At 44.3% G+C, this 18,696-nt stretch overlaps 1 protein-coding gene across 1 annotated transcript in view; it reads left to right on the top strand.

Annotated features, from left to right (window-relative positions):
* iglon5 (IgLON family member 5) overlaps window positions 1–18,352 on the top strand; it is an 87,155-nt gene extending 68,803 nt beyond the window's left edge. Inside the window, exons 2-8 of the mRNA XM_029504493.1 lie at window positions 3,744–3,822; window positions 6,894–7,126; window positions 8,673–8,792; window positions 14,455–14,586; window positions 14,866–14,986; window positions 16,033–16,184; window positions 17,443–18,352. Of these exons, the coding sequence (XP_029360353.1) occupies window positions 3,744–3,822; window positions 6,894–7,126; window positions 8,673–8,792; window positions 14,455–14,586; window positions 14,866–14,986; window positions 16,033–16,184; window positions 17,443–17,546 (941 nt within the window). The 3' untranslated portion in view covers window positions 17,547–18,352. The remainder of the gene's footprint in view (window positions 1–3,743; window positions 3,823–6,893; window positions 7,127–8,672; window positions 8,793–14,454; window positions 14,587–14,865; window positions 14,987–16,032; window positions 16,185–17,442) is intronic.
* The last annotated feature ends 344 nt before the right edge of the window (window positions 18,353–18,696 follow it).

Genomic DNA, 18,696 nt, shown 5'->3' with positions numbered 1-18,696 from the left:
CGCTGTTCACATCACAGTTTTACTACAGTGCAACTGTGTTGGCTAAATTTTGGTATATCGTTTTGCAAGGAAACTGAAAACAACTGCATCATATGTCAAGATTGAATTGTTTATGGGATAACTCTCGGGAAGGCAATGCCAGAGAGTACAATATCTCAGCTCTGCCATGAAATTTTGGTACACATTTTCATGATGCAGAGAGGACATCTTTGATCTTTGACAGCCAGTGCCCGGAGCATTATGTTCTCGTGAGTGAAATACCTCAGTAACGACTGAAGGAAACTTTTACAAATTTTTCAATTTGATTTCGCTCCAAGGTCAGAGGTCACCGTTGGAGCACACAACACAAAGAGGGTACATAATAATGGAGTAAGTAAAGTCAACGCTGAAGAGCCTTAAAACCGTATTAATGTCTACTGACCAATACGAGGCAACTTCACTGCTTCTAAAGTCTGTTTGTATTTAAGTTTAAAAAAAAATAATAATAATTTTGAAGGAAAATAAACATTAAAGCAGTATTTGTGTTTGGATCGACAGACTGCACCATAACCCTACAGAGCAGGTCAGCTCCACCTCCTCTCTGCTTTCTCCTCCGACAGTAACACTTTCTTCCAGTTCAAAGAAAACCTCAGTGTGGCAAGGGCTAATTTGTGAGGATTCAAAGCAGCAGTTTTTAAATCAAAAAGGTGGCGTCGCATTTTGCATCCAAATGTTCAAAGGTCACCTTCGCTGTGGCATCATAATGTTCTGCAAAAACATTTCTAGCCGCTGTTAAACTCTGCAGGTCAGCAAAGAGGAGATGCTGACCGTAGTTCAGGCGATTCAGCGGGCTGGTGGAGGAACACCAGCTCATGGCAGCGATTCGAGTGACCAGAATTCTGTTTTCTCATCTGCGTGTATGTTTTCACACTTCATTACAGCCAGTTCTCGGCATATAGCCAGCCTTATGTGTCATGGCTAACAGCAAACAACCCAGCTGCTAAGCAATGAATGTCAAGAAATATTTCATTACATCTCACACAATGTTTGGGATATAAGTGAGAGAAACAGCGATTCTGAATTCAAGCACCATCCTGAATTAATTTTTGATCAGGAGGAGGGGCTCTCCTGTCTCTTAATACAGACACTGCTTCTGGTTCAGCTGTTTTCCACTACGTGACATTTGGTGCGAGCAGCTTTAGTGATGAAAAGGTCAAAGCAACGTGGTCACTGTGGAATGAGTGTTCAAAGTGAGCATTAGAGGTCAAAAAGAGGTCATGAAACTGCAAACACATCAAAGGAAGTCATTGCAAAATTTTCATGCATGTGTGCGTCTCCCCTGTGTGCATTTCAACTTTTGTGCACCCAGATGTCGTGTTTACCACAGGGGATGTGAAGTGATCATTATTTTTTTCTTTTTTTTTTTTCCTGTGTTTGCTGCCACAATGAACTCAGACAAGACCTTTGCCTCACTCAGCGACGAGCGTGTTTGCATATATGCGTGCAAACTTGCGCCGTCCTGGTCGTTCCTATGTGTTGAGAGGAAGTGTGGGCTGTATGTGTTGACCTGGTTATCACGTTGTGCGGCGCCTGGATGCGGAGGCAGGGCGATACAGGTTTTAGAATGTGAGGTGCCAATCGAGCTGTGAAAATGGGAATTGAGTAGGGAAATGGGAATAACTCCCCGCTGGTTTGTAACCTTCGCAATGTTGTTGGAGCATTCAGCGTATGCATACATCGTTCATTCAATCAAAAGGGGTGTGTGTGTGTGTGTGTGTGTGTGTGTGTGTGTGTCTCCATTGCATGTGTGTCCCTGTGGTTACATTATGTGATACAGCGTCTTTTCTCTATGTGTGGGTCTGTAATTGCGTTTATGGGGAAGCGTGTATCTATGACAGCGTGTCACACTCGTCTCCAAGCCCCAAGCCCTGGAACTGAATTGAATTAACCTAAATAAAGTCTGGTGTGTAGAGTACAGAACACTTGGAAGGGAACAGCTGAAGGCTTGAGCGGAGGACTGTCTGAGTCTGGGACAGGAAGCGCGAGGAGAGCGGTGCTGCGCAACATCGCTCTATTGTAAAAACCACAGATAAACGAAAGCTGGGGACAGTTTTTCAACATCGGACACAATGGTTAATGTGCTACGCCCCTCCCCCAAGGCTTCCAGAGAGAGAGAGAGATGTTCCAGTGCAGGGTTTCTTGGCCGGCCTAGATAGCACAGCAACAGTGGCAGCAGCAGCAGCAGCAGCACCCATTAATGCGATTACAGCTTTTAGCGGGAGATTTTCAGGGCCAGTTTTCTTTTGAGGCATCATTAGTTTGTCCCCTTTTCTAGCTCTGCGCCGGTATTTGAGCAAATAAATGTCTAGATTCACACCTATGAGCAACAGATGCCTCAGCCACCGTGCCTACTTATACACACATCCATGAGCAACGCGTACACTCATGCATATTAACTTGCACGCGTATGAACATGAATAGAATGAATAGAGCACATATATACTGTGGCAGGTCCACACAGGTATGCCAGCCCTCTGTCTTACATTCAAACACACGCAGAAAAAAAGAACAGGCATAATTAATCTTTATTTAAAAGATGATAAATTATTATTTAGTGGCGCTGGCATTTTGCAGGACTTTCTTCTATGCAGCTTGAAAATCTTTTGATTAGCAATCCATGATGTGCATTATAATTCTGAGGCCTCCCTCATTATTCTTTGTAATCAAACCACGAGTCTTCCTTTGATTTAAAACCCACATTTCCTGTCCGTGTACTGGCGCATTGCATGTCATCTCGGGCCTCATCTCTTTGTGGTTCCCACTCTGCATGCTTCGTGTGTCTCCGACTTTGTGCAGCGATTTAACAAACGTCGAGGTGCTTCTTAGCCCCTGACTGCAGCAGCTTCATTTCATAAAGTCGCTGTTTATTAAACCTTAAGGCTAAGGCTGCGGACTGCAGTGAAAAACCCTATTGAGATATTGAGGTCATCTTACAGACAGTGGGAGAAAGAGATTGCTGGAGATGAAGGGACGGCACAAGCTGAGGTATCTGGGTGCCATGCTGTGTTGGCAGAGTTTAGATGGACAGAGCCAGGTGTCTTACTGGGGAGCGACTTGCCTCAGTAGGCAATATCCTTGCCAGCATATAAGGTCTCTGGTAATCTTTGTTCGCAGTCCAAGCAAGTTCACAAAAATGACTTCAAACTGTTTTAAAGTTGTTTTTTTTTCTCACCCGTGTGTGTCAAACACACCTCACAGCTGCCAAGTTTGTAATTTTTTTTTTTCCTTCAACTCAGCTCCGAGGATGCGTGTGTGTGTGTGTGTGTGTGTGCACGCCGTCGCTAGCATGTGCCTCTCTTCTGCAACTGTGCATGTGTGTGTGTGTATTGGTAGGCAGGAGGAGCATCCCTTCTGTTACCGTTGCTGTCCCTTCATTTCACGCTCCGGCAGCTCCGCGTGAATCCTCTTCCCTTGGCTCATTATCAGTGCTGTTCAATGAACGCGCATCCCACCAGAATGCAGGGTAAAACCAAATCATTATTCAAGTATGGGGGTCAGTGCAGACATTGTGACTCTTTTGTTTAGTATATTTATCACTTTCCTTTCAGAAATAAGTACGCAGGATGCAGCGCACATCCCTCCCCAGAAAATAACTTGGTGGGGTAGTTTATCCTCCAGTGCCCGACCTGGGATTGATGAACACCAGCGGATAATTTGGTGCCATTGCTGGATGCTCATTGGTCTCTCCTTGTTTTTCTTGGCAGGGTCTAGTCTGCACGGAGCAGAATTCGGACACCTGCCGGACAACATTACAGTGTTGGAGGGAGAAAGCGTCACTTTGAGGTAACTCTTGATCCTACACCTGCACCCACTAATTACATCAAATACATGTTGGTTTTTTCCCGCCCACCTGTCACGCCAGTTTAATTTGCCAAATCTCTGTGACATAACACCCATATGGTGCCATGTTTTCTACCTTTGTGTTGTGATTAAGAATAACAATAGCTGTCAAATGTCACTCAATCCATCTGCATCCACCTTTTCTTTTCACCTAAACGGATTGGTAATACACGGGTCAACTGGGCCGGCGGACGTCCTCTTCATCCAGCCACGCCTCCTAGCTGTGACCGATAAAGTAGAAATCACGGTTGCCATTTGGAACTTGCCAACGAAGCAGAAAAACAGCCAACTCACTTCTTCCCCTCACACGGATGTGACCTGGCTTGGCAGTATACTCGGCAGCGCTGAGGGGAAAAAAAAAAAAGGAATCCGAGTCAACATTACTTTCATCACCTTTAGGCTTACATCGCTCCAGATCTCTGAACAAATTCCTCTTTCATTCCCCTTTTTTTTTTTTTTTTCGCTTCAAAGAAAAGCAAGTCCTGCCACCTAACTAAAATAAATTATTCAGAGGCCGACTGCACTTCTGTCAATGTTTGTTTACGTAGACAAATCTCTCTAAAACTTCAATCAAAAGAACCAGAATGCTGATCTGTCACATTATGAAGTTGCGTAAGCCAGAGGCTGTTTGGTCGAAATTATGCAAAGGCAAATCAATCTAATATCTAAAATCTATTTATGTATATATTTATGAATTCATTTGTTGGGGCAGCGCTGAGATGCTGTGGGTAGCACTGATGCCTCACAGCAAGAAGGCTTCTTTCCAGAGTCCAAAATACATCCACACTTTGGTTCATTAGCGGCTCTAACTTCCCGTAAGCGTAACAGTTTGGTGTCACGAAAGCTGTGTTGTAGTGTGACATTACAATTATCACAGCACAGAACATTTTCAGAGATAATCTACGCTTATTTTAATCAGGAACTCAGCCTCTTTTGGATTTTCGCTGCATGAGTCACAGGAGTCTGCAGGTTGTGAGCAGTCTGACGCTATCACTGCGTTTGTTGGAATTTAAGTACGACAGCATTAAGAAGTAAAAAAAAACAAACAAACATAAAATTAAATTAAAATGAAATTAGTTCACAAGAAAAAATAAGCTTGTTTCTTTTTTTAATTACATTTTGCAACAAGGTGTGTGTGTTCAAGGTTAGTCTGCTCTGGGAGGCCAATAGCTGAGAAAAAATAAATTAATTAAATAAAAAATAAACCTAAATAAACTCAATTTGGATGTAAAATCCCTTTTGCCCATGTGGCACAAATACACGTGTTGTGCTTGAGACAATGCTGTTGTGTTGGCTTTGATGCAGGCCATTAAGACGAGGCACATTTGATGCTATTATTGTGCTTATTTCCTCTGGGTGTGCAGTCCTGCAGCAACATCAGAACAGAAGTGATTAATTTTAAAAATAGACTAATAGAGCGTTTGTACACAGATAATGATATTTTTTTCATGCTGGGTTGTCTTACTTTATTAACATTGTATTTAAACCCACCAACGGAAAATCAAATCTTAATCAAAACTGTTTTTCTTCCTATTTTCCTTCGTCTTCTCAACCCGCTTGCGGTGGTTTGACCTGCAGGTCATGTGTCAGTCTGAACCATCAGCCCAGAGCCCTGAGGTCCTGTTTGTCAAAGACTTCCAGGCTTATCTGTACGGCGGCTCCTTTGTACACTGTGATGTCACTGCCGCTGACTTGGCAGGTGATCGAAGATCTACTTCAACAGTGATATTTATCCAGGTCATATTAATTAAACATGAGGACTACAGATGCATGTCCTCAAACTAGTTGAAGCTAAGGACATCTAGTGGCCAAGCCAAGAACTGAAGTCACACATTCGGCCACTGGCTTCAGTTGTGAAGCAGCTTTTTTGGAAAGGAAACATTTGATTTATTCCACCTTACTCACCACAGCACTGTTATTTTCCTCCCCCACACCCGTCATCATTTTCATAAATATCTCCATCCATCGTAATTTACTTTAAGCCCGAATCGAGACGAGATGATATATGTCAACGGTCCGTGCATTTGGGTTGCATTGAATTTTCCTCGGCATCTTCTAGTGAAAACCGTGAATCATGCTACGACTCCCTCATATGTAACTGAGTGCGACTGCATTCAGCTTGTTGATACTTTCCTCCGACTGATCTCTATTTTTATGATTTGACCTATTTTGACTGATGCACACATTTTTTCTCATTTGTACAACATTACCCAAGAGGTTAGAGACAGGCCAAGGGCAAAATGTGGTTTAAAAAAAATTAATGATTGGAGACGCACAATGAATTTAGATGCTTACATACAGAACACAAAGTTAGAAAATGGTTTGATGAGTAAGAAAAAATATGTGAATAAGATGCTATTGCATTTGCAGTATCTGTGTTTCCGCCTAATTGAATGCCGATGGATAAATTTGGACCAAAGTGCCTGCTTGTGCGTGACACAAAAAAGGGGCTTTTTTGTGGGGAGCGGTGCAATTTACAAGACACTTGTACAATCTATTTTCAGGAGTACTGATGCTCTTCGGGTGACTCATAGATGCTCAGCACTTTGCCAAGATATTTCATGTGGTGGCTCTTATTTCATCCATGTCACCCTTGTTTTTCTCTGCTAACTCGTACCTCTTGTAATGAAATGTATTTATGACCCACAAGATATGATCTGATGTGAAAGAAATTTAACACCTCTCAGCACTGACACCTTCAATATTAACCCCGGCAACACAATTTCAGCGGATAATTGGAAAGTTAGTTGCAAACTGGATTTATATAACATGTATTTTTTATGTGTACATTGCAAAGTTATGTCACTGTCTTAATTTTCTTATTCTTGTTTTTCTTATTATTCATTTTTAGTGTTATTAATATGACAGGTTTTGTTTTGCACTTATATTTTCCATTGCTGTGGTCAAAGTCACCCATGAAGTGTAAAGTCAGTCTTGCATTAGTTGTGTGCTCTTTTTTGTGTATTGGTGTGTTTGCACCTCTCACCTGTTGAGCACTTCCTGTCCTCTCCCAGATGCCAGATCGACGAGGAGGTGACCCACAAGGCTTGGCTGAACCGCTCTAACATCCTCTTCACGGGGACGGACAAGTGGTCCCTGGACAAGCGTGTGACGCTGATCAACAGCAACAACAGCGACTTCTCCATCCACATTGACAAGGTGCAAGTTACCGACGAGGGGCCTTACACCTGCACCTTCCAGGCCAACAACAAGCCCCGCATCGCCCACGTCTACCTCATTGTCCAAGGTCGGCAGCCAAACTAGAGCCGTAATAATAGGAAGCAGTCATATGTGAAGCATTTACTACATCCACCATTTCCCTAAAAGATCCAGAGCATGCAGCTTTCATTGCCACTGTGGTTGTGGGGGGAAAAAAAATGTAAATGGCTTGGGAAAAAAAAACATCCATGAAATGGCTTAATTATACATTTCATCATTCAAGCAAGCATAGTCTTGTCTAGTGGGTGTGATGGAGGTTTGACATCAGGGGAAGTGATTAAGATTTTCTGTGGTTATGTTTCAGTGTTCCTTTCCTGTTAAATCATCTTTAAATAAATGCTTAAAAAATGTCTGACAGACAACTTAGCATTTAATGCTCAATGATATAAGATCGGTGTTTATGCTTACATTGAAATCACTTGATTATGCTGTGAAAACTTGGATGTGGAGCCACAGAAAAGCAGAACTGGAGTATCTTAGGTTCGGTTAGGATTCCTTGTCTCCATAAACAGAAACATGGGCAGATCAGATGGATGAGGATGAGTGTGGAAGAAATGAGGTACACAAGAGGCTCTCACAAAGCCTAACTAAATAACTGACAGTGCACGACCACGACCGAGGCTCAGTCATCGAGTCAGCAGCTAAGTGAGTGAGAGTCAGACTGATCCTGAGTGACATGATGCATTGGCTCAGGACTGCCCACAGGATGGATCTCAGACCTTTTTCCCCCCGCAGATTGCAGTTATACATCACCAGCAGGATGAAAGTGAAAACTTTTAACAGGATGTATTCGGTACATTCAGCCGGAATGAAAACACGAGGACTCGCAGCTCACAGGTGGCAGAGACAGTGTCCGCTGCGCATTAATAGCGTTTTCACATCACGCTGCAGCCAAACAAACACTAGTGTCTGCAGGGGCCGGAGCTTGGCACAGATGACCGCATGCACCTAATTCCAAGTCGCCTGCAATTTCAGCCCTAGCTTGATATCACACAAAATAATTACACCCTCAAGTCAGTGCATCAAGCAGGAGCAGCCTCACCGCTATTCCAATCTGTGCTTCATTGCGGCAAGTATTCAACTCCAGCAAGATAGAGAAAAATAGGATTCTTGCTAGATGTTTCGCAAAAATTGTCTCAGGGCCAAGCTCATTAAAAACAATGATAATGGGCCATTTAAATTCAAGGGCCATCTTGTTATCAAACTAACTACATACACGCACTTTGTGAGTTTGGGGCAAAATAGTACTCAGGGGTGGTCATTCACTTAAAAAGAAGAAATAAAAAAAAATAAAATTAGAAAATCTGTGCACCATGTACAAATGTTGCTTTTCTTTAAAGATCAAATTAGATTAGATGTCAGGAGAATGAGATTTTAATGCCCATTTCAGAATTCAGTGCATTTTAAGTAGACGGTCAAGCATATTGTTGCACAGTTCACTAAGCACTCAGGCACAGATCATTAATCAGCTGATTATTGCTTTGTCTGTCCAAAGTGCAGAGATTTGAAATTAGAAATAAAAAGGAGGGGATGACTGTGTGGTTATATTTTAATAGCACAATCTCGTTTTTCAGTGCCGGCCAGGATCGTCAACATCTCAAAAAATGTGTCAGTGAATGAAGGGGAGAACGTAAACCTGTACTGCCTGGCGGTGGGCCGGCCTGAGCCCACTGTCACCTGGAAGGACCAGAAATGTAAGCCACCCTTTCTTGTTTGCTTGTCTTCACATCCGGAGAACTCTTGCTCGCAGCTTCACCTTTATCCGCCCCCCCCGCCCCGCCCCCGTCTTCCTATTCATCCCTAACCCTGTTCAGCCTCCTATAGTCTTCTCTTTTTGTTTCCTTCCAGCCAAAAAGCTTATCAACATTCAACTCATGCCCGTGTCTTTATCCTCCATTCCTCTATCATCATTCTTAAACCCAGCTGTTCAGTCTGTCCCCTTCTTAAATTCATACTGCCGCATTTTCCCAATGTCCCAATGTTTTGTCCCAAATAACCACACATTACACATAATTATCCCCACCGCGCCAACCGTAATCATCAGCATCTGTCTTCATCCACCCTGTCAAGCAGCATCACAATGCCAACTGACGCTAACAGCCACTTTTGGCAATAAATCAGCTATTTTTGTCTTCCTGTCGGTTTGTGGAATCAGCATCAGATCTGGGTGGTCAGGCCGCACAGCTTGATAAAAGTCAAATCCGTTTGATTTGATTAGCGTTCGTCAGAACTAACGTCCACAGTCAGGGCAAATAGCCATTACGGGGCCTCTGGAGATTGTACGATTTTAGGGTTCATCAGAATTGCACGGGCCTTGCTGTATCATCAATTTGGCACATTACCATGAATTGCTATGTGCTGAATATACCATTCACTCTATTAGGATTCAAGATTTCTGAGTAGACTTAACTCGTGTAATCATTAGACCTTAAGCCAATACAGCTGCTGCTTCTGGTCTCCTTTTCCTTCATACATACTGATAGATATGCATACATACACTGCCAGTCAAAAGTTTGGACACGCTTTCCTTTATGCTTGAGGTGTTGTTTTAAACTTTTTAGTTGCTTTGAAGGTCAAATGATTGCCTCTGTCTAGGTTCTTTATTGCATCAGGGCCAGCACAGTCCCTGATATTTAAAGCCCAGTGACGCCTCAGCTGTAGCTTGACTACAGCAGCAGCAGCAACGACAACAACGGTCAAATGCTGCAGCAAGACAGCGATAATAAATAGGTCAGTGCAAACAGCTATTCAATGCTGTAATTATACTGCTGGGCCAAAAAAGCACAACTTACTGTAGTGCTGTATGTACAGACAGCCGTGGGCTCGCTCAGAGGTCTGCTCCTCCTCCTCTCTCCTCAGGGTGTCCCTGGGTTAGCCTGCTGCACACCCAGTGTCCTTCTCTGCACTGTTAGTGTTTGTCAATGTATACAGTGCCTCAGGCGTGGACAAGCCCGGTAGTGATCACTCAAACACATAGACAGACACGCACACACACAAACAAAATAGAGGAGAAGAGAAAAGCATGCATGAACACACAGATGCAGCAAACACACAACCTTACATCACAAACTCTTTATAGTTGTCCTCACTTGCAAGCCTACAGAATTTCTTCTCTGTCAGCAGTAATCCTCCCTCTCCACCCCCCTCACACCACCACCCCCTCTCCTCCCTCCCCCTGTAACCCTTCAGCTTGCAGAGAAAGAGATATGGGCTGCATTGCTATTCCATGGGAGTCTCTGCAACCAAGCCATCAGTTGCAGGAGACCAGGGGCAGCGGAGAAGCGGGCGGGGAGGAGGATGGGATGGGGTGGGGTGGAGGAGCCCAAAGAAACAGCAAGAAGCTGCCAGCCATCTGTCCCCATTACTCAGAGACTGCATGGAGAAACTGCAGGGAAGGGGGCGGAGGGATGAGGAGGAGAGTGTATGTGGTGGCTGGCTGGAAAATGTGTGTGTGCCGTGAGGTTGTTAAATGGGAGGAGCTATTTGCACCACCTCAGAGGTGAGACAGACCTGAAAAATAAGGATTTTACTCCTTTGCAGTTCCTCTAAACATGCAGATTGTGATGATGTGCCATTCGCAGGCACCACGTCCCTCATCTTTGCCAAAGCTCAGATCCAATTTGTTGCACTCGCTCACTTTCACTGGCATCCATCAGTTGACCCACTCAGAGACATACAGGCGCTCTGTCTCATTCAGTTAAAGACACCGGTACATCACAGCCTTATCATTTGACACTCCATCCATTAAGCCACGCAGAGGCTTAGCATGAATGGATGCTTGTTGGCGATAGGGAGCAAAAGTAATAGTTTGGTGCACAGAAATTAAGCCAGTGATACTATGGTATGATAAAGGTTAAATGTGTATTTGACAGGAGGCAGGCTTTGGCAATGCTGGTTAAATAATTTGGCAGTCGTGGTGTGGAGGGTGGGCAGGGTGGGCTGTGAAGCCAGAGTAAACGGTTTGGCGGCATTTGTGGGCTGGTATATATTCTGAGTAAAGTTAATGAGGTGCAGATGTGACTTGATGTGGGGCTTGGAAGCCAATTTTCAGGGAGATTTGGGGAGTCAGATGATCCGTACGCATCCAGTCAACAGCGACAAGTTTATTTTTTTAGCATTGTAAAATGTCCAGCTCAATGTATCCTCCCTGCATTTTAATAAAACATGTAACGGTTGCTTATCATAAATGTTAGCGTGCTTGTGTTGAACTGCAACAATGGCAAGGCGATGAAAAGACCTAAACACAAGCATACATTTTAAAAGCCTAGTCTTATATTTCCAGGCTGACTCAAAGATGATGATACATAATTTGTCAAGCAAACATTAGACGAGCCATTATTGTGTTTGTTGGCAACTATTTCCAGCTCAGGATTTACCACAATGACTACCGGCAGGATAGTAAAGGTACATGTCACGGTGCCACAGGTTTGCTCATGCATGATTATTCTAGTTGCGTTTGGACAACAATGGAGCTCTATTGCACAGAAGCGCAATCTATTTCAGTCTCCACAGAAAAGTGGATGAATTTGTTGGGCTTTTCAATGACATATAATAATATTTGCATGCATAGTTATCAGCCGTTAAAAACAAAACAAAAAAAAATAATAATAATAATCCCAGAATGGTCAGACTGCGGAATAAAATATTTAGAGAGCTATGGAGTAATTTTAGACATGGGGAAAGAGCCAAGGCAAAGTGACCCTCTGGTTTTAAATTCAACTTTAGCTTGTTTTGACTCAACAACTCAGGTGATCACGTCTCAAAATAACACGTTCTTCAATTTCTCAGCCTGTCCACATTTCTCTGTTCTATGCCGACGTCAGACCTCTCTGCCTTGACAGTAGTTTTTGTAATGGAAATGGATAAGAGGAGCAGAGAAATCAAGTGCCCTGATGATGTAGTCATGCTCAGAGTGCTGCCAGGAAAATAAAGCACAGTTTCACCGTAGGGCAGGCCAGAGCCCCTGATCCATTTTCCCCCTCTTCTCATTCACACAACCCCCCCTTCCTCCTCCGCTCTTCTCAGGTGCAATCCAACTATCTCTGGTGGTCAGGAGTCAGGCTCCTTTAAAAGCCATAAGTGGTTGATGGAGCTGTATTTTACAGACCATTGTAGGAGTGCCAGGGGCCGGCAGTCAAATATGATCTCCCACCAAAGTGGGAAGAAGTGTACGATGCAGGTCCAGAGATCTCTGGGGACGGAGAGGGAGGGAAAGAAAGGGTGAGTTAAAGGGCTGCTTTGCACTGACATATTACATCACACGTACAGTAGGTAAGGCTGTGAAGGAAGCAAGCAGATCAAATACTGAACTCGACATCTTTCGCACTGCTTCTCACCTCTCTTTTTTCCTCCTTTCGCTCTGCCTTTTCATTCGTATATCTCTTTCAGTCTTGCTCTCTCTCTGGCTCGATGTTTTCACGCTGTAATGCGTTCTTTAGCACTTAGTTGCTTCAGTTTTATTTATTTATTTTTTTCTACTTTCTTTGTGCTTCTTGTTTTCCAGAAGTCAAGTTCAACAGCCTTGTGTGTAATTTCATGTATTTTCGCCCTTTTTTCTCCTTTGTGCCCCCACCCACCCATCCCAGTCCTTTCTGACAAACTTGTCACAAGAGAGCTATATTTATTAGACTAATGGAATGAGTGGATAACACTGCTGTGCCCACCCCACCCCGTCACCCTGTGCCTGCCCACACTTGCTCGAACGGCAAACGCAGCCATCACTGCGGGTGTCGCTCACTGCACGGCCTCTGCCGCCGCAGCTGCAAATAATCGTCTCCAGCTCAGTAGCCGCACTAATAATCCTCCAGTATAATCTTCAATTAGAACCGCCGCGCTAATCTCTGACAGGAATAATCGTGGCGTTTAGTTTCTTTGTGTGCGCACGCATAAGTGTGTGTGTGTGTGTTGGTACCCGTGTTGCTTACAAATGTCCTCAGAAGCCGGTTGTGTGTTTGTGAGGGGGACGCAAAGGTCCACTGATTGACAGTGGTTTTGTGTGCGTTTTGGGGGCTTTGAGAGGGAAAAGTGAGCAGCAATTTAAGAGCTGGATTTCCTTGTTAGTGCTGAGATTATATATTATGTCGTGTTCCACAGTCTGACTTCTTTAATGGGGTAAAGGAGCGGGGAAAAAAAGGCCCTAATGGTTTCGGAGGCATGTGAGACAGCTGGCTGCTAAGACATGCAGGGAGGAAGAGGAAGAGAGGAGGGGAGGGGGCGACCGCTCACTCATTCGCTCTCTCTCTTTCTGCCGTCGATCCAATAACACCACCAACATCCATTCCCTTCACATCAAGGAGCAATAACTTGTAGCTCGTCCAATCAGCACTCCCCCCTGAAGAGATTCTGTGGCTGTTTCTCGCTGGAGGAAAAGGAGTAAAAGTGCGACACTGGCTAATTCGGTTTTGGGGGCACCTGGGAGTTTGTCAACATCAAATAACAGCCAAATATTCTTCTCACTATATAATTTAGTGAACAAGCTGTCACCCCCTGGTGTGTCCACCGCTTGGAAGCAAAGCTTGCAATTTACCCTGACATTGTAAAAGTAATGGTGTCACTGCTGCCAAACCATGTTTATTTACTTCGATTCATTTGCCAACTGACCCATTACTGCTCTGAACAAACCGTCCTGAGGCCATTTTTTTGGATTATGAGACGAATATGATTGAAGTTCTTTGTAACAGATGTTTCATTAAGACTTTGTAATAATTCAGTGTCATTTTTGTGTGTGTGTGGGTGTGTGTGTTGTGTCAAATTGTATTCTTGTATTCTTGTTAATGTCACATTGTTGTTTCATGGTTAATGATTCCATTCATTCATTTTCATTTTCTATCGCTTATGTTTCCGGGCCACGGGGGTTTGCTGGAACAGATCCCAGCTGACATTGGGCAAGTGGTCACCTTGGACAGGTCCCCATTATTGTGGGGCAAAGGCCCTAACTACTATGCCGCCGCGCTGCCTTAACAATTCCAACCAGCAAATAATAATTAAATGTAGACTTTTGTCTGACAGCTAATTGCACCCTTCATTGCGTTAACGTTGATTGACATGATGTGTAATTTTGCATTGCTAAATCATTTTGCCCACGAATATCTTGATATAGATGTTCAGCATACAGTAGCAACCAGTCCTGTTTGTTGCTACACGAGAAATATTCCAATAATACGGTTTACATACGTTTGATGTGTCTTCATGTCTTATATGGACTGCCGTCTTTCAATTGCTCTGAACTCAACTGTCAGAGTGAAGCGCGTCGGCCCACGCACGGCTGTAACTCAAGCAGTAAACCCGAAATCAGCCGCCTCAGTCACCTCCCATTTGATATACGGTGACTCCTGACATGTTACCTCCTGTCAGCAGATGGGTTGGTGAGTGAGGGAGAGTTTCTAGACATCACAGAGATCAAGAGGCAACAGGCCGAGGACTATGAATGCATCACTAACAACGGCGTGGCTCCGCCCGATCAGCGCAAGGTCAAAGTCACAGTCAACTGTAAGTACCCCACAGAAGCCCAGTGGTGATAATTCAACCCACACCTCCGTTATAGCACAATGATGTATTCATTATATATGTAAATACTGTAGTTGTGTTAATATGTATGAATTCATACATCTTAATTTTTGTTCTCTCTCGGGGGGGTTTTCAACCTTGCAGGCCAACCTGGGCTGACCTGACTTAACTTCCCAGCGAAGGCAGATGTATACTAATTGTTGAAATCCCTGCTTGTGTTTGTCCTTTTCTCTCCTCCTTCCTTTTTTCTTTTCCTGCCAGATCCTCCCATGATCACAGACATGAAGAACATGCCAGCCCACTTGGGTAAGACGGCCATCTTGCGCTGTGAAGCCATGGCGGTCCCGCCAGCCTCTTTCGAGTGGTTCAGAGATGATCATAGGTGAGATCTGCAATGAGTGCAGTGCTTGCTTGATACTTTCAGCACATTCACTAGAAAGCCAGCCTAAAAAAAAAAAACATTTTCAAGCTCAACTTCTTTTCATTTCAACGATGTGGCTTTTCCTTGTATTTCTGCTTTGTGAGACTGGCATTGGTGGGTCCATGTCTCACTGCAGCAGCAGCAGAATAAATTTCTGCCAATTCACTGGTCTGAAAACAGAAACCGGCAAATAGATTAATAAGAACAAATACGTTTTGAGTTCATTTTTAGTCTTACATGATAATCGTAAAGGTCAGGAAGCAGCAACACATTTTTAGCCAGAGAAGGAAATTGGCTTGGTCTGTTCATCATTACAGATGTTGGCTGTGATGCACAATTTGATGAAGGGGTTTCAATGTTGTTTTTTGTGTGGGAGGATGTCTTTATTTAGGGAAAATATCTACAAAACATGCAAAAAGACACAGTCCCTCAGACGTGAGCTGTTTTTGAAATATTTTTTTCTAGCATGCTGTGCTTGTTGTCTCAGCTACGACCCATTTGGCTAACTCCTGACATTGGAACAGGTGTGAAATGATCAGGTCTGCTCTTGCCATCTCCGGAGAGAGATTCAAATAAAAGAGTTTACATAGACTGTCCTTTGAAGTTTCTAAAAGCCACAGAGAACACAGACGAGTTGGGCGTTTTGGCGTAAGGCAAAACACGATGCAGAGGTACTTAGACAGGCCTTTGTCAGCCTGTTAATACAGTATAATGGGCCCTAGCAGGAGGTCTCTGTTATTTATGGACTGTTAGATTTCAGTATGATCACAAGGTGAGACAGAGGGTGGGGGGACGGGGGGGACGGGGGGGGGGGGGGGGGGACTGAGTTGCGTTGTTGTCTCTGGAGAGAAGAACAAAAAAAAACCCAACTCTCTTTAGAGTTGAGTCACACTAGGTGCGATGTTTTGTCGTTATCTCTTTTCTTGTCATATTCTTTTTCTCTTTTTCTGCCTACTTCCTTCCTCCACTTTTTTGCCCCCCCAACCACCACCACCACCGCCACGCAGGCTGGTAGAAAGTGACAACACCCTGACGATCAAAAACGAGAAGACGCGCTCGCTGTTGCTGTTCAGCAATGTGACAGAGAAACACTTTGGCAACTACACCTGCTTCGCCTGGAACGGTCTGGGTGCTTCCAACGCCAGCATGCTGCTGTTTCGTAAGTTATCACACAGAGCGTTGTGCGGGTGCACGCACACACGATGACAGCGAGTGCGCCAGCCCAAGCTTTCCAAAACACATAACCGCACTCAAATTTATCTCACGCGACTATCACTCAGCGCACAAGAGTCTGAACAGACATGACACGCTACCGCAGAACGATACATATGCAACGACACACTGTTTTTCCCCTTCGTCCGATCTCATTTTTGCTCTGCACGCCGAACAGCGTCTCCTCCCCCCCCCCCCTCCCTCCCTCCTTCTTCCCATTTTCCTTATTCTCCGCCCCATTAAAGCTTTGCTTGCCTATATTACCATCTCCCTCTCTCGCGCCCTCACCCTCCATCTCTCCTCTATACACATTCCTGCACACGCACAGTCTGTCTGTCTGCTTTGTCCCGTTACCCAAGAAGTTGTCATTTCTTTTCGAGGCCAATTCACATTAACCGTTTAACCATCCCCAAAGAACGATTTCCTACCCTTCCATTTCCACGCAGCCCCCCCACCTCCCCCTTTCTAGTGCATTCAGCATTACCATCTTAAGTGAGTCCTTCATCTATCCCCTTTTCTTCTTTCTTTCCTTTACCCATTATCTCGGCCAGTCTCCCTTCAATGATTCACTCTCCCGTCAAGCCCATACATCTTCCTGTTCTTTTTTTTCCACCAGCACTGGCACTTCTGTCAGCCTATCTCTCCATCATCTGTCTCTCTGCCTCCCCTTTCCTTCCTAATCTACTCTTTCCACCGTTAGAACACAACAAACCCATTTCTGCTCTGCACCGGCCACAGGAAATAATCGGTTACTTTTTGTGGCATTTCTGTTCATGTGCCGTCTCTCAGTGTCACCGCCTCACCAGAATTTAGTTTTTCCTGTTTTTGCATGTCTTTGTTTGCTATTTAAAAATGCCACATGTAGCCTTTCAACATCAACATGCTGTTACCCAAAACATGCCCATTTCTGGGACTGCTGCATCCCTACGCTGTCACTTTACATTGTTTATACTTATTTTCATTTAGGATGCAACTTTCTGCCCTAAAATACTTTTTATGGCGAATGAGTCACACAAAATCACCGTAGTTTTAAATCAAAACCAAAACTTGGACCTATGTCAATGCCTTCTGTATTTTGCTCGCTCTCCGCTGATAATGATCTTAAATGGCAATCCATAGAGAAGAAATATGAATTTTGATGTTGGATTATGGGAAATGTAGTTAGAATTTTTAGAATATAATTTTTGTTCCCTCTGTTCATCCAGGACCGGGGGCCATACAGGGGCGAGGGACCGGTTTACACGCAGGGATGGGTGTCGGCGTGTGTGTTTGGGTTTCTCTCTCTGCCGTTTTTCTGGTGAAGGTGTAAAAGATCGAGTTCCATCTGGAATTGTCCCTAGTCCCCTCCCTTCCCCTCCCCCATCGTCCCTCCCTATCTCCCCCCTCTACGGAAGGAAGAAGGAAATGAAATTCTTTAATTATGAACCCATCACTGTGAACAAAAAGAATATGCATTATACCAGGAGCCATTGAGTCATGTACCAAACACACGGCCACATCAACCCCCCCCTCCGCCCAAAACCCCCAACCACCACCACCACCACCCAAGCCCCAGCACCCTCAGTTCAATTTTGAGGTCAACTCATTGTCATTATCTCCTGATATCTTCCTCGCTCTCGCACACGCACAGTCTGTCTTTGTCCCCCAGAATGCCTTGCAGATTTGTCTGACTTGGTACTTCCCTTCTCGCCCTGTTATCCCCTCATTATTACCACTAGGCTGATGTTGATAGCGAGTGTATAATAATGATTATAGTGTCAGTGATCAATGAGAAAATAGATAATCTAACAAATGGACGATCCTTTATGTAAAATACTACATAGACTAATGACTGACCTACAATGTTTGCCTTATGGAAATTATACATGAAATCACGATATTGTGGTGGATATTTATGGAAATAATAATGTGGTACTGATGGTCATGTGACCTTTTGAAAAATGTCTATTTGGTGGCCATGTGAAGCGTCACCGTTTGATCACACACACACACACACACACACGCATACACAAGCATACACCCAACATGTATGGCGTTTTGATTTTAACTGTGTAGCAGTGAAGCTGCTATGAATGATGTCAAAATGTATTTAAAAAAAAAAAAAAGGCTGGGTGGTGATGGCGTCAGTCTTAACTACCCCTTTATGTAACTTGGGGGGGGCGGGGGTTTATACCAAGGTTTCGCATGTAGACCCCCTCACTACCCAAACCTTTTTAGCCACCCTCGCCCCTCTGTTCAATGTGCCGTCTCTAGTCGCCCTTGGCATCGCTATAGTGTTCTCTGCTCTGTGTCACGCCCCCCCCCCAGTGTAAATATATGCAGTACTGAGGCCACGCTGGCGACCTCAAGTTGCCTGGTGCCGAACAACAGCTCCCATCGGCCTCGACCACGCTCCGGTCTTCTGAAGCAGCTAGAGACTGTCTCGTGGCAACAATATCTTCTGTTTCAAAGCTGCAGCT

Source organism: Echeneis naucrates, chromosome 6 (assembly GCF_900963305.1).
Source record: "Echeneis naucrates chromosome 6, fEcheNa1.1, whole genome shotgun sequence".
In the NCBI taxonomy this organism is placed as follows: Eukaryota; Metazoa; Chordata; class Actinopteri; order Carangiformes; family Echeneidae; genus Echeneis; species Echeneis naucrates.
Note: the sequence above shows the minus strand (reverse complement) of the source record. Positions and strands in the feature narration are given on the sequence as shown.